General features: G+C 35.0%; 2 protein-coding genes across 2 annotated transcripts; one reads left to right on the top strand and one right to left on the bottom strand.

Annotated features, from left to right (window-relative positions):
* Nucleotides 1-480: 480 nt before the first annotated feature.
* On the bottom strand, nt 481-1,155 carry LOC110679689 (RWD domain-containing protein 1-like). Its single transcript, XM_021855248.1, has one exon. It carries the CDS (start codon nt 1,045-1,047, stop codon nt 625-627), a length of 423 nt encoding a protein of 140 aa, XP_021710940.1. The 5' UTR covers nt 1,048-1,155; the 3' UTR covers nt 481-624.
* A 6,538-nt stretch (nt 1,156-7,693) lies between these two features.
* On the top strand, nt 7,694-8,314 carry LOC110679686 (RWD domain-containing protein 1-like). The gene has a single exon (XM_021855241.1). The coding sequence runs from the start codon at nt 7,753-7,755 to the stop codon at nt 8,173-8,175; it is 423 nt and encodes a 140-aa protein (XP_021710933.1). The 5' UTR covers nt 7,694-7,752; the 3' UTR covers nt 8,176-8,314.
* The last annotated feature ends 4,629 nt before the right edge of the window (nt 8,315-12,943 follow it).

Below are 12,943 nucleotides of genomic sequence, written 5' to 3'. Positions count from 1 at the left end.
ACCCTGGGCATAAAGTATCATCGTACTTGCCACACGATATAAGAATGCAGAAATGGCAACTTTGGCAAAGAAAGCTTTCAGTTAATAACTGTGAAGTGCTCATTCAATACTGAGCTGAATAGCAAACGCTGTCTCAGTGAGGACGTTAATGCCAAGAAGAAGAAGATGTATGAATCTTACAATAGTAAAAGTATTGAAAAGTTGATAGGTACTTACTTGAAACAAACAGCACAACCTCTGCTGAGTTCGATTGAATCCGCTTCCTAGTTGAACACACTTTCATTCAGGACACTGGACCTGCCACTGGATAATAGAATAGATGCTGTTTGAGCTCACACTAGCTGGATGATGTTAGAAGGAGAACTGTGCCCAGGCTGCCCTACCAGTTAAGAACAAACACCTAAAATTGTTAGGACCCCTCATGGCCTCATTTTTTTTTCTTAGAAATAAGGACTTTTCTCAGAAATCTAAAACAACAACTTAGAATATTTTTTCCGACTTCAATCGATACTTGTTTTGTTAAACATGCCCTTTCACATTTTTAAGGTCCTAAGCAAGTAAATATAAAAAAAAAAAACATTCAAATAACGATTCCACAGACCGACACGCTTTTCGCTCCCCGTTTTATTTTTCGTCCGGCACATAATCTTCATCGTCATCATCGTCCGAGTCCAGTTCAAGATCTTCAATGTTCTGGAACAGGGACTCATCGATTCGCACATTCTCGATAGGTTCTCCTGCATCCATAAGGAACTTAAGATCGGATTCGTTGAGAGTATTATCCTGGAGGAACAGCTCTTTCCCAGTAAGCTTCCGCGTTTCGCCGAGAATCTTTTCTTTCCGCTCCGTGATTCCCATATCCCGCTCGAAATTGGTTTTCCACACCATAAACGATTCCACTGTAACGCGAGTGCCTTCGAACTTTTTGCGTTCCTCTTCCTCCAGACGTCGCTTTGCTTCCTCTTTCTCATTTTCGGCTTCATTCTTCAGTTCGTCGTATTTGCAATTGAGCCACTCTTGTGCGGAGCTCACCAACGAAAAAATCATTTCGATGCCAATATTTTCTTGGATCTAAAAAAATATAAAAACAACAAAATTTCAGTTATTAGGTACCGATTTCATTCTTTCATCTTAGGCGCCGTCCATATATTACGTAACGCTCTATGAGGAAAGAGGGGGGAGGGGAAGGCTGAAGCGTTATGGCTCATACGAAAATTTGAAATTTCTCATACAAACAGCGTTACGGACCGTGGAGGGGGTAAAAAATTTCAATTTTAGCTTTACGTAATAAATGGACACTACCATATTTCAGTAGTAACGCCTTAACTGCTGGGCTGGTAATACGTTTTTTTATTTTTCTTTTCTTTATTAGGGTGATTTTTAGCACATACCTACTGCTTGTTAATCAGCAAAGAGGCTTTTTGAAGACTAGGTCACTATTTTATTGTGAATCTCAAAAAAGTCTTTATTTTTATCAAAGGGACTCTAAATTCTATTTGTATGACATAAACATAACACGGCACCGCTAAAACGTCAAATAGTGAACCCGTGCACAGGTCAATAGGCGCAAAGGAGCAAAAATGTTAAACAAAATAATTGGTTCAAATAGTTTTACGATTAAATTTCATGAATATTACATAGTGCGAAACATGCCAAAACACACTATCTCCACTATTGGAGCTATCTTCTCTAAGGAAACGTTTGCTTTAGAATTTTCGAAGATTTTTTTTTTCAAAATTTAAGATAAACATGAAAGCTCAGAGAAATTCAAAAAGAATTCCTTTGTCATTTCTTAAAAGAATCCCTTAAGTAATCGTGGAAGAATCCTGGTGTGAATCCTAAAGGTCCTTTTTGCGACTCCTCCACGGGTTCAAGGGGTAATTCAAGTAATTCTACGAGAATTTCTCCAGGAAATGGATCTGTCTGACGCTGATACCTTCTGTAATGTTTATAGGGTTCGTTCCCCAGGGATTCTCCCAGGTCTTTCCCCGGAGGTTTTCATTAGAGACTCTTCCAGTAATTCGATCCCTTAATACTACAAGTAGATAACTCGGAAATCATAATTTTGAGATAAACAGCATTAACAATTAGACTGATTCTCAAGGCGATTCTTCACCGCGGAGAATTTGATTAGAAAATAAGTTATAAATTGTTTATTCTGGATCACACGCTTAAGATCTTTGGATATGTTACAGCGCTAATTGATGTAATTTAGTTATTTCAGGAGATTTTTCAAATTTACTACTACCCGTATAAAAAATACAATACAAAAACAATATAACGTATTGTACCAGTACCATTAAAAGCATTGGAAATACAATACAGTGTATTGTAAAATAACAATACATTTACAGTACAATATATTGTTTTCAACAATTCACTGTATCAGGCTTTGGAAAATTTAACGATCATTGACACATGATCTATAATTTCATCCCATTTATTCGCCTGCATTCATACAACACGCATGGCATATATCGTTCGTTGAAGATAACGAACCATGAACGAAAACAAGACAGACAAACACCACCCACTGTTTGGCGCCGATCATTGTGTGTCAACACTTGTAACATTCGCTGACCCACTCTCATTCTGATCAAGAAACGGAGGCGAATATTTTTTTTTTCTTCTCTATGTTTGCAACCAAAGGGGTGTTCAATAACCCAATAGATTATAATTAGGTTGTCAAAGGCTACATTACCAGAAAATATGAAATTTTTTACCAATTTTATGCAAAACATTAATCTACCAAATGGCTCGATACTATTGCAGTCTGTGAGAGTTGCTGCTCTTGAACGCTCTCGTGCCACGTACCAAACGAGAGAGTGAAAGTTTACATTCATAGGGCTCTCCGAATGCGATGTGCCAGGAACTGTTATGGTTCGTGAGCTGTTACACTCTCCGAATATGGTTTGATCGGCTTCTTCAGATCAAAATCCAAGCACTGTACAGTATGGTATATGAGGATTTTACAATATAATGTATGGGTTGTTAAGTATCGTAACAATACAAATATTGATATTTTCTCATACACGGCTTTGAAAAAAAAAACAATAAGATATATTGTTTTTTTATTGGTAACAACATTTAGTAGATTACAGTAAAATATATTGTTTTCATATTGTTTTGAATGACAATTTGTGTTTTGTTTTACAATACACTAACAATTCAACAGAATGCATATTGATTGGTGATGAAAAGAATAAAACTTTTATTTTTCATGAATTGTTCAAAACTTACCGAATATTTGTACTAACTAACAAAAGAGTTTCAACTCTTATATAGAAGTATAGATCTTCAACATTGTTGCATTCTTCTTATGAAAAATAACAGTTGAAATCATTTACTTTTACATAACTAAATACTTTTACTTTTCCAATATTTTTTACCAAGTATTTTTTGATTTTTGCACTTATTTTGTTTACTTCTGCCAGTCAAGCTACACAGAAAAAAGTAAAAGCTGTTTTACACGAAAATAAGATTTTGGCCAAAATTGTAAGGTATAAAACCATAAAATCCAATACAGTGTTCTGTTACAATATATTGAATTATTATTGAATTGTATATTCAATTCAGAATCATGATTGTTCGACATACAATTACAATACGCTATCCAATACGTTGTATTGTACATTATTGTTTCATTCCATTCTCTGAATGGTACGTTTTTATCCGGGTACCCAAATACTTATAGAAAAACTCTCAAATAACCTTTTAAGGATTTTCAAAATAAAATGAGTGTATCCTAAAACATTCATTTTGACCTTTAATGACATACGGTTCCCCAGTATGGGGAAAATGTGTCAAGTCGCATCGATCTCAATCATGTTTCGTAGAGTTCCTTCACTTTGGATTTCCCTTTTTCCAGTCGTGTATCCCTTGGAAAAAATGTATTCCTTTCTCCAAGGTATTCAACTATTTTCTCGATCTTGTAATTCTCGGTAATCTTCCACTTTTCCCGGATGGATGGACACTCTGCTGAGTGATCTTTAATTGATTTCTGTTTGATTTTTTTTAACACATGTGGTCTCTATGTGCCTTTGTTCTAGACACTCCGTCGCTACCAGTTCTGTAACTGGGCATCATACACTGATAAAAATCCACACGTTTGATTTGTGCGTTTAAAAGTATGGACCGATCCATGAACGTCCATACCAATTTGTTATGATTGTCTTGCAAACTTCGTGTGAATTACACATTCAATTCTTTAGTTTTGCTTTATGGCCTGATTCAACAACCGACAACAAAGCTTCCAATTTTTTTCCACGTAAGTTTCAGAAGCTTTCCTGTTCAGATCTGTATGCGTAAATCTATGGGTGCGTAGATCATCACCCAACATGGATTCAGTGTGTTTTACTTATGGTTATATTGTGTCATGATCATCATGTTCAACTTGGACAATTAATTGATTTGCGCAATTAGTTTGTTATGATAAAATCGATAAGCTTTGCTGTCGATTTCCGTGTTCAAAGTTTCTAAATTATGTGTGATCAACCCATGGCGAACTAAACCCTCTGATCGAACGACAGTCACCATCATGCTTCCAAAGAGGAGAAGCAAATCCTGAAGCTGAAAGTGTTGGAGGAAATTTTGCGGATTCGACTTTTCTTCTATCAGTGAAGATGTTCGAAATAAGAGGAGTTCTTTCTACCTTCCTACAAAAACAATGCATTACTTCCAACAATAAATATAATAATATATGGTTTAGGAGAAAAAAACGGATTCCATTAAAAGATTTTCCTTGTTTTCAGCTTTTGAATATAATGGAATATGCAAATCACGGGCTGGTATACTCAACTCAAAAACTCCGAATTTCGAGGAGCATTAAGGAGAAGAAATATTTGTTGGCTATCCAGGATTTTTGGAACCAACTGCAAGGTCAAAATTGAAAATAATTATTTTGATTAGTGTGGTAGTTATGTCTATAGCTGAGTAGGCCATGCTATCAAAAATGATCATTATCATTCAATCTGTCAAGTGCACAAGTACCACATTGGCGACAAGCAAGAACCCAAGAACAGCGGAACCAACTAACATTAAATGACTGCATGTTATGGTTTAAAAACGAAATGCTACAGGAATGGAATAAAGAATATACAGAAATATCGAGAGAAAAAGGAAAAGATCACTTTAAAATTTTGACTCAATTAAAACTGGAACCATGGTTTAAACACATAAGCTTACCAACTAGTCAGATAATAAATATGAGGAAAATACGTACTTTCCATACAGCCACTAAAGACAGATTAGCGAAATGGAATCTAATTAGTTCGGACTTGTGCGAGAAATGCCAGGTAACAGAGGACCTTCTACATGTACTTTTTGATTGCTCCAATTTGTCGTCTATAAGACGAGATTTCTTACGTGCTAAACAATTTATTTTTGATTTTCATACAAAAAATCTTACAATGGGGCGAGGGGGGGTTCAAAAACCCCGAAAATTGTCTTACGTAATTAATGGACCGCCCCTTAATTCTTAAGATGAAATGAATTTTTTTCGTTGTAGACAAATTAAGTTTCCGGATGACATCGTCGCATCGTCGGTAACCCACGACAGAATCGGTGATGGTTTTACTCATAAGTGGTGAACACCTGCAAAGAAGCCAGGATTGGCATAACTGGGTTGGTTTATTCTTGTAGTGCTAGATTTGAGGCGCGCATTCCAGTTGTTTGTGGTGTTCAACGTCCCACCTTCATCAACAGACAAACATAATAATGCAAACATGTCCAAACGATTTAGAAATGAAAACACGAAATAAATCAATCAACCAAACATTCGATATCAATATGGAATTCTTTGTTTTTCTTTTTTCGATCATCCTATTCCGACTGCGTGCTGTTACTAACATACGTTCGGTAATCTGTTTTACAATTCGCTTGGTAATAATTCACGAGCGTAATGTAATTTTTTGACAGCTGTGTGTCGATTAACATTACAGATTGTTCAGTAATTCTTATTTTTACCGGAAGCATTACCGAGTGCTCAGCGGTTTATATTTCGGTAAAAAAAATACCGGAGTCGGTGATATTTTTTAAGTGTGGCACACTGGCAATTATGGATCAATAGGTCTGTGCCAAAATAAAGAAGAAAAAAAAAAGAACAGCGGTAAACCAGTCGGAAGTTGGATCTCAAGGCATCTAAAAGGGTAACTATAAACGTCTGATTTTCCGAAAGATAGTATCTAATCGGATCAGACTCGAGAGAAAAAGAAAAGTCTCGCCTCAATTGAGGGAGATGCCTTAGTGGCGGATGAAAATCCATCAGGAGAAGGCAAAAATGGACTCAAGGTACGTAGAAGTAAATTTGAAAATTTGACCGCACCATCAAAGAGATAGAAAAGGTACGGATGTCAAAAACGGATATAAATTCGGGTTTATATGGTAAATAATTTTCCCACTGGAGGAAAAATATTCCTAAGCGATAGGTAAAGGTCCAACTGGAAAATTAATAATAAAAAGAGGGATAAATTCAATTAATGTTGCAAATATTTATCAACGTGCATGAAATAGAGCAGCCACAGGATTGATCTAAATGATTATACGCAGGTTGAAAATCGCTGAAAAATGATCATGATCATTCAATCTGTCAGGTGCACAAGTAGCACAAATAGTTTTATATTGCTTATTATCATTATTATTATTATAGAGTTTTGGCACTTCTCAGTAAAAGATGCTGGAAACTTTCACCTACCCTCGCTTTGAAAAATCCCCCTCCTGATGCTGAGAATTCTGGACCGTAACACAGCTGTACCGTCGGTAATGTGTAGGGATGTGCTCCACATCGCCATCGCGTGTTGCATCAGCCTGATGACGTTCTCGTCTACCTTATACAACTGCAGTACCTTGAGAAGGTACGAGTGCAGTACTGAGTCGTATGCCTTTTTGTAGTCGATGTACGCCATAATCAGGTTCCTTTGCTTTTGGGTAGCTTGCCCTACAATGACTGCATCTACGATGACCTGATCTTTGCAGCCTTGCGTATTTCTGCGACACCCTTTCTGTTCCTCGGTCATCACGTTGTTGGCGTCGCAATGGGCTTGCACCCTCCTCGCTATTACCGACGATAGCACTTTATACAGACTTGAAAGGCACGTTATTGGTCTGTACTCCGCTGGGTCAGCTGTGTGTTGGTCCTTTGGGAGAAGAAATCTGACACCCCTGGTGATGAATTCCGGTAGCTGCGTGGGGTCTCCTAGTACCGTATTGAAGCATTCCGCCATCTGCCCATGGATCGTTGTGAGTTTTTTATACCAAAAATTGTGCACAAAATCAGGTTCTGGTGCAGCCCAATTCCTGGTATACCGGGTAGCTTCACGTATATCCTGAGCGGTTACCACGACCGCGGCCATGTCTCCAATTCCATCACATTGTCTCTCTTCTTCTGCTAACCACATCCCATCGCCGTTGTGTTCGGTGGGATTATCACCCTAATAAAGAAAAGAAAAATAAAAAAACGTATTACCAGCCCAGCAGTTAAGGCGTTACTACTGAAATATGGTAGTGTCCATTTATTACGTAAAGCTAAAATTGAAATTTTTTACCCCCTCCACGGTCCGTAACGCTGTTTGTATGAGAAATTTCAAATTTTCGTATGAGCCATAACGCTTCAGCCTTCCCCTCCCCCCTCTTTCCTCATAGAGCGTTACGTAATATATGGACGGCGCCTAAGATGAAAGAATGAAATCGGTACCTAATAACTGAAATTTTGTTGTTTTTATATTTTTTTAGATCCAAGAAAATATTGGCATCGAAATGATTTTTTCGTTGGTGAGCTCCGCACAAGAGTGGCTCAATTGCAAATACGACGAACTGAAGAATGAAGCCGAAAATGAGAAAGAGGAAGCAAAGCGACGTCTGGAGGAAGAGGAACGCAAAAAGTTCGAAGGCACTCGCGTTACAGTGGAATCGTTTATGGTGTGGAAAACCAATTTCGAGCGGGATATGGGAATCACGGAGCGGAAAGAAAAGATTCTCGGCGAAACGCGGAAGCTTACTGGGAAAGAGCTGTTCCTCCAGGATAATACTCTCAACGAATCCGATCTTAAGTTCCTTATGGATGCAGGAGAACCTATCGAGAATGTGCGAATCGATGAGTCCCTGTTCCAGAACATTGAAGATCTTGAACTGGACTCGGACGATGATGACGATGAAGATTATGTGCCGGACGAAAAATAAAACGGGGAGCGAAAAGCGTGTCGGTCTGTGGAATCGTTATTTGAATGTTTTTTTTTTTATATTTACTTGCTTAGGACCTTAAAAATGTGAAAGGGCATGTTTAACAAAACAAGTATCGATTGAAGTCGGAAAAAATATTCTAAGTTGTTGTTTTAGATTTCTGAGAAAAGTCCTTATTTCTAAGAAAAAAAAATGAGGCCATGAGGGGTCCTAACAATTTTAGGTGTTTGTTCTTAACTGGTAGGGCAGCCTGGGCACAGTTCTCCTTCTAACATCATCCAGCTAGTGTGAGCTCAAACAGCATCTATTCTATTATCCAGTGGCAGGTCCAGTGTCCTGAATGAAAGTGTGTTCAACTAGGAAGCGGATTCAATCGAACTCAGCAGAGGTTGTGCTGTTTGTTTCAAGTAAGTACCTATCAACTTTTCAATACTTTTACTATTGTAAGATTCATACATCTTCTTCTTCTTGGCATTAACGTCCTCACTGAGACAGCGTTTGCTATTCAGCTCAGTATTGAATGAGCACTTCACAGTTATTAACTGAAAGCTTTCTTTGCCAAAGTTGCCATTTCTGCATTCTTATATCGTGTGGCAAGTACGATGATACTTTATGCCCAGGGTAGTCAATGAAATGTCCATTACTAAAAGATCAGGGACCGACCGGGATTCGAGACACCTTCAGTATGGCTTTGTTTTGTAGACGCGGACTCTAACCACTCGGCTAAGGAAGGCCCCAATTCTTACCAAATCCGACTCAAACCTTTTTTTTTTCAAGTCTAAGTTCAGGGTGGCCAGTGAATTCATGATTTCAAATTCCCGGTTTTTTTTTCAGTTATTTCCCGGTATTTTCAAAATTTTCCCGGTAGTAAATAATGGATAAAAACCCTTATTTTGAAAACCAAAAGAATCGAAACAGATAATTTGAAAATTGTACAATCTGACATGCGGAATTGGTCATTTGCAATTTTTCTTTTTTTTTCTTTTCGACAAGCGATCGATAACAACGTTTTTTCCGAATAAATTTCAATTAGAGGAGTTTGTTGCCATTCTGAGCTTATAGTTCAAGGCTTGTAGGCTTATTTTTGTAATATCAAGGTGTAAAATGAACTTCAAAACATATATATATATATATATATATATATATATATATATATATATATATATATATATATATATATATATATATATATATATATATATATATATATATATATATATATATATATATATATATATATATATATATATATATATATATATATATATATATATATATATATATATATATATATATATATATATATATATATATATATATATATATATATATATATATATATATATATATATATATATATATATATATATATATATATATATATATATATATATATATATATATATATATATATATATATATATATATATATATATATATATATATATATATATATATATATATATATATATATATATATATATATATATATATATATATTATATATATATATATATATAATATATATATATATATATATATATATATATATATATATATATATATATATATATATATATATATATATATATATATATATATATATATATATATATATATATATATATATATATATATATATATATATATTTCATATCTTTTGATAGGTAACATTTTTTAAACGGTTCAACAAAAGCGGTATTTAAAGCAACAAATCGACAATTTATATCTAGTCTTTACCAGTTAAATGATGTTCTGCAAACTTCTACATCATGTCAAATCTGCAAACTTTTTCAGAACACATATTTTTATATTTTACAGGATTTTCGTGTTTAGAGTAAGTTCTAGTGACTTTTGTATGGAACACCATACTAAGTCAAAAATGTGCAATATTTATGTATGATTAAAATGACTTTTCAAGCCGTATCCTTAGAATGATTCAATTTAAGTTACAGTCATCTCCCCCTTACTAGATATTGAAGGGACCATCGAGTAAGGGAGATATCGAGTTACAGAACACAAAACCAGTGTAACTGCGATCCAAGGAACCATCGAGGTAGCCATGAATACCAACTTTTACTATGGTTCTCTAACTCGATATCGAGATACGGAATATCGAGTAAGGGAGAGTTAACTGTATTTCTGAAAAATATTCACACAAGAACGCTAGCAAAGAAATTTAGTAACTGCTAATTTAAAAAGCTCCTAATAAATTGCGTATTAAAAGATTGTAGGAAAAATAACTACTTGGTCACTTGGCATGGATTTTTTTCTCGGCGGAATTGTCTGAAACTTTGCAATAAGAAGCAGTTCAATACGACGCACATTGTGGCCGAATATGAGCTCAGCAACTTTTCAAAAACATCTGATGAAATTATTCCCCTCCCTACCTAACTGATTTAAAAAAGTATTCAAATCTAAAGATTAATATTAATTATAGTTGTTTGATATACGTTAGCTGATTATACTTAAGATCCCTTAACAAGTGTCTTGCAAACTATTTTTCCAGTTGCAAGGACATGGCCAAAGTATTTCTAGGCCATACATCAAAATGAAGCATTTCCCCGGTAGTAATTCCCGTATATTTCCCGTGTTTCTCCCGGTGATATAAAATTCCCGCATATTTCCCGGTTTTCCCGATTTCCCGGTTCGCTGGTCACCCTGAGTCCAAGCCCGTCCCGTTCTCGATAATTTTGTAACCTTCAAACCTGACCCGAGCCCGAAACCGAAAAAAAATTCAAACTTTTCAAACCCGAGCCCGTCCCGGATTCCGTTAGGTTCGGGTTCGAATCAGGTTTCGGTTTTGAAAACCAGAGATCCAAACAGCTAGTTCAACAAATATACTACGAAAAAGTACAGTACATTTTGCAATTGAATTCAACAAGCGACATAGTAAAGTGTTTTTACTGGAGATAAATTGTGGGATGTGATATTATATACCAGACATACATATTGAGCTCAAAGCCATTTGCACTAAAATTTTCAGATTAGTATTTTTATTGAAATTGATTTACACTTGAAATCGAATATTTACCACATAATAAGTGGAATCTCTTTGTGTGCAGTTCAAAGTCCACGTACGAACCGTGTATGTGAGTATCAAGTAAGTAGTAAGTATTCTCAACCCGGAAGATAATTTAACAATGGTCTTTAAGCTTGGCGAAGCCAAATAACTTAATAGGCGCTAGTTTTACTGATCGATACAACTAGCAAGCACGGAAGAATATAAATAGAAATAAAAAATCAATAATTTAAATTTGAGTTATTGAATCTATGATTTCAAGCTTATGATGTGTGGTAAAACTTTGATTGCTATAATTTGAACTTCGGAAACAAGATTTAAAATCTAGCCGCGAAACAGTTTGATTTGCATTTTTCTTACGCATGGTATAGCTTGCTGCAAGCTTTGTTTGACGATTAAAAGCCATCTATAAAATATGATGCTATTTTAGAACTTTTCAACGACTGTATGGACGAAGGCAGTAATGCTTATTGAACGGTTTGAGTTTCTATATTTGTGCCTGTTATCAGATTAACTTTTTGTGCATGTTCTAAATATTTGTAAACGTGTTTTCCCAATCGAATCTACAAAGCTTTGAATTTTAATGATTCTGTGCATCACAAGCTTCCAAACTGCCGAGGAAAGGTAAGTTTTTCCTGCTCGTTCCTTAAAATTGTTCAAGTAAGCTGTTTTGAACCATGCAATTTTGGTAAATATTTACGACTATTGTTAAACTTTCTATTTTAAGAAATTTGCAACTGCTACTATCAAAAATATATGTCTTCGGATTTGATATTTTCAAATGTCGCTTGTTTAAAACTGTTGATGGTATTATTATTTTTTCCCACATTAGTGAGAAAATAGTTTTCTCTTCGGCAGGATTTCACAATTAACCAAAATGAAAAGTATGTAACTGTTGAGTAAATAAAAGCATGATGGTCACTGATGAAATCTAGAATAAACTGATTATTTTTAGCACAAATTGTTTTATTGCTTACATAATCACATGTTTGTGACTAGATTCGATTTTATGCTTCCGTTGAATAATTTCCCATACCTTGTTTCTAAAATTAACTTACTTTTTTTAAACCAAATCTTTGGCCTACAGTAATAGATGGTGTTGTTTACTTTCTTCTTTAAACTGTGCTTGTCATGTTTCGTTCAAGTATATATTGGTAAATTTGCGCGATTCTATGTGAGTGTTATGACGATTGTTTCATTATTGGATTCTTTTTAAGTGGGTCTATATGAATATCAGCGATGCCATCTCGAAACTGTATCATACATAACCACTATAAGTTTATCGAGAATGTAAACCGATTCTTGTTTTGTCATTGACGAGTTCCAAAGCGAATGTTGCACAATAAATGTAAGAAATGTACCGGGAAAATCTGTATTCAATTTCGCTGTTATTGTTATTATATAAAACTTTTTAATATTAAAAAAAAATGTTAGAAACTTAACCCATGTTTCGACGCCAAAACAAAGAAATATGAAAAAACTGCATAACTCTTAGGCCCGTTTCTAGGCATTCTGAAACTTCACTTTTTGACCATCTTACGACGATTGGATAGTGCCAGGTGATAAAAAATATGCCTGGTTGGCTATTAATCAAAAATGATACAAATAATTTTGGCTACCTAGAAGTTCAACATATTTTAAAACTATAAATATAGAGATATGACTGATACATGATTATGCGTTGAGTATTTCTATTATTTTGAACCAATTTCGCACTGTTTAATATAAAGGTTAAACATAACGTTA

The sequence above is a fragment of the Aedes aegypti genome, chromosome 1 (genome assembly GCF_002204515.2).
Source record: "Aedes aegypti strain LVP_AGWG chromosome 1, AaegL5.0 Primary Assembly, whole genome shotgun sequence".
NCBI classification, from domain to species: domain Eukaryota; kingdom Metazoa; phylum Arthropoda; class Insecta; order Diptera; family Culicidae; genus Aedes; species Aedes aegypti.
The sequence above is the reverse complement of the archived record's forward strand: the minus strand, read 5'-3'. Positions and strand labels throughout refer to the sequence as shown.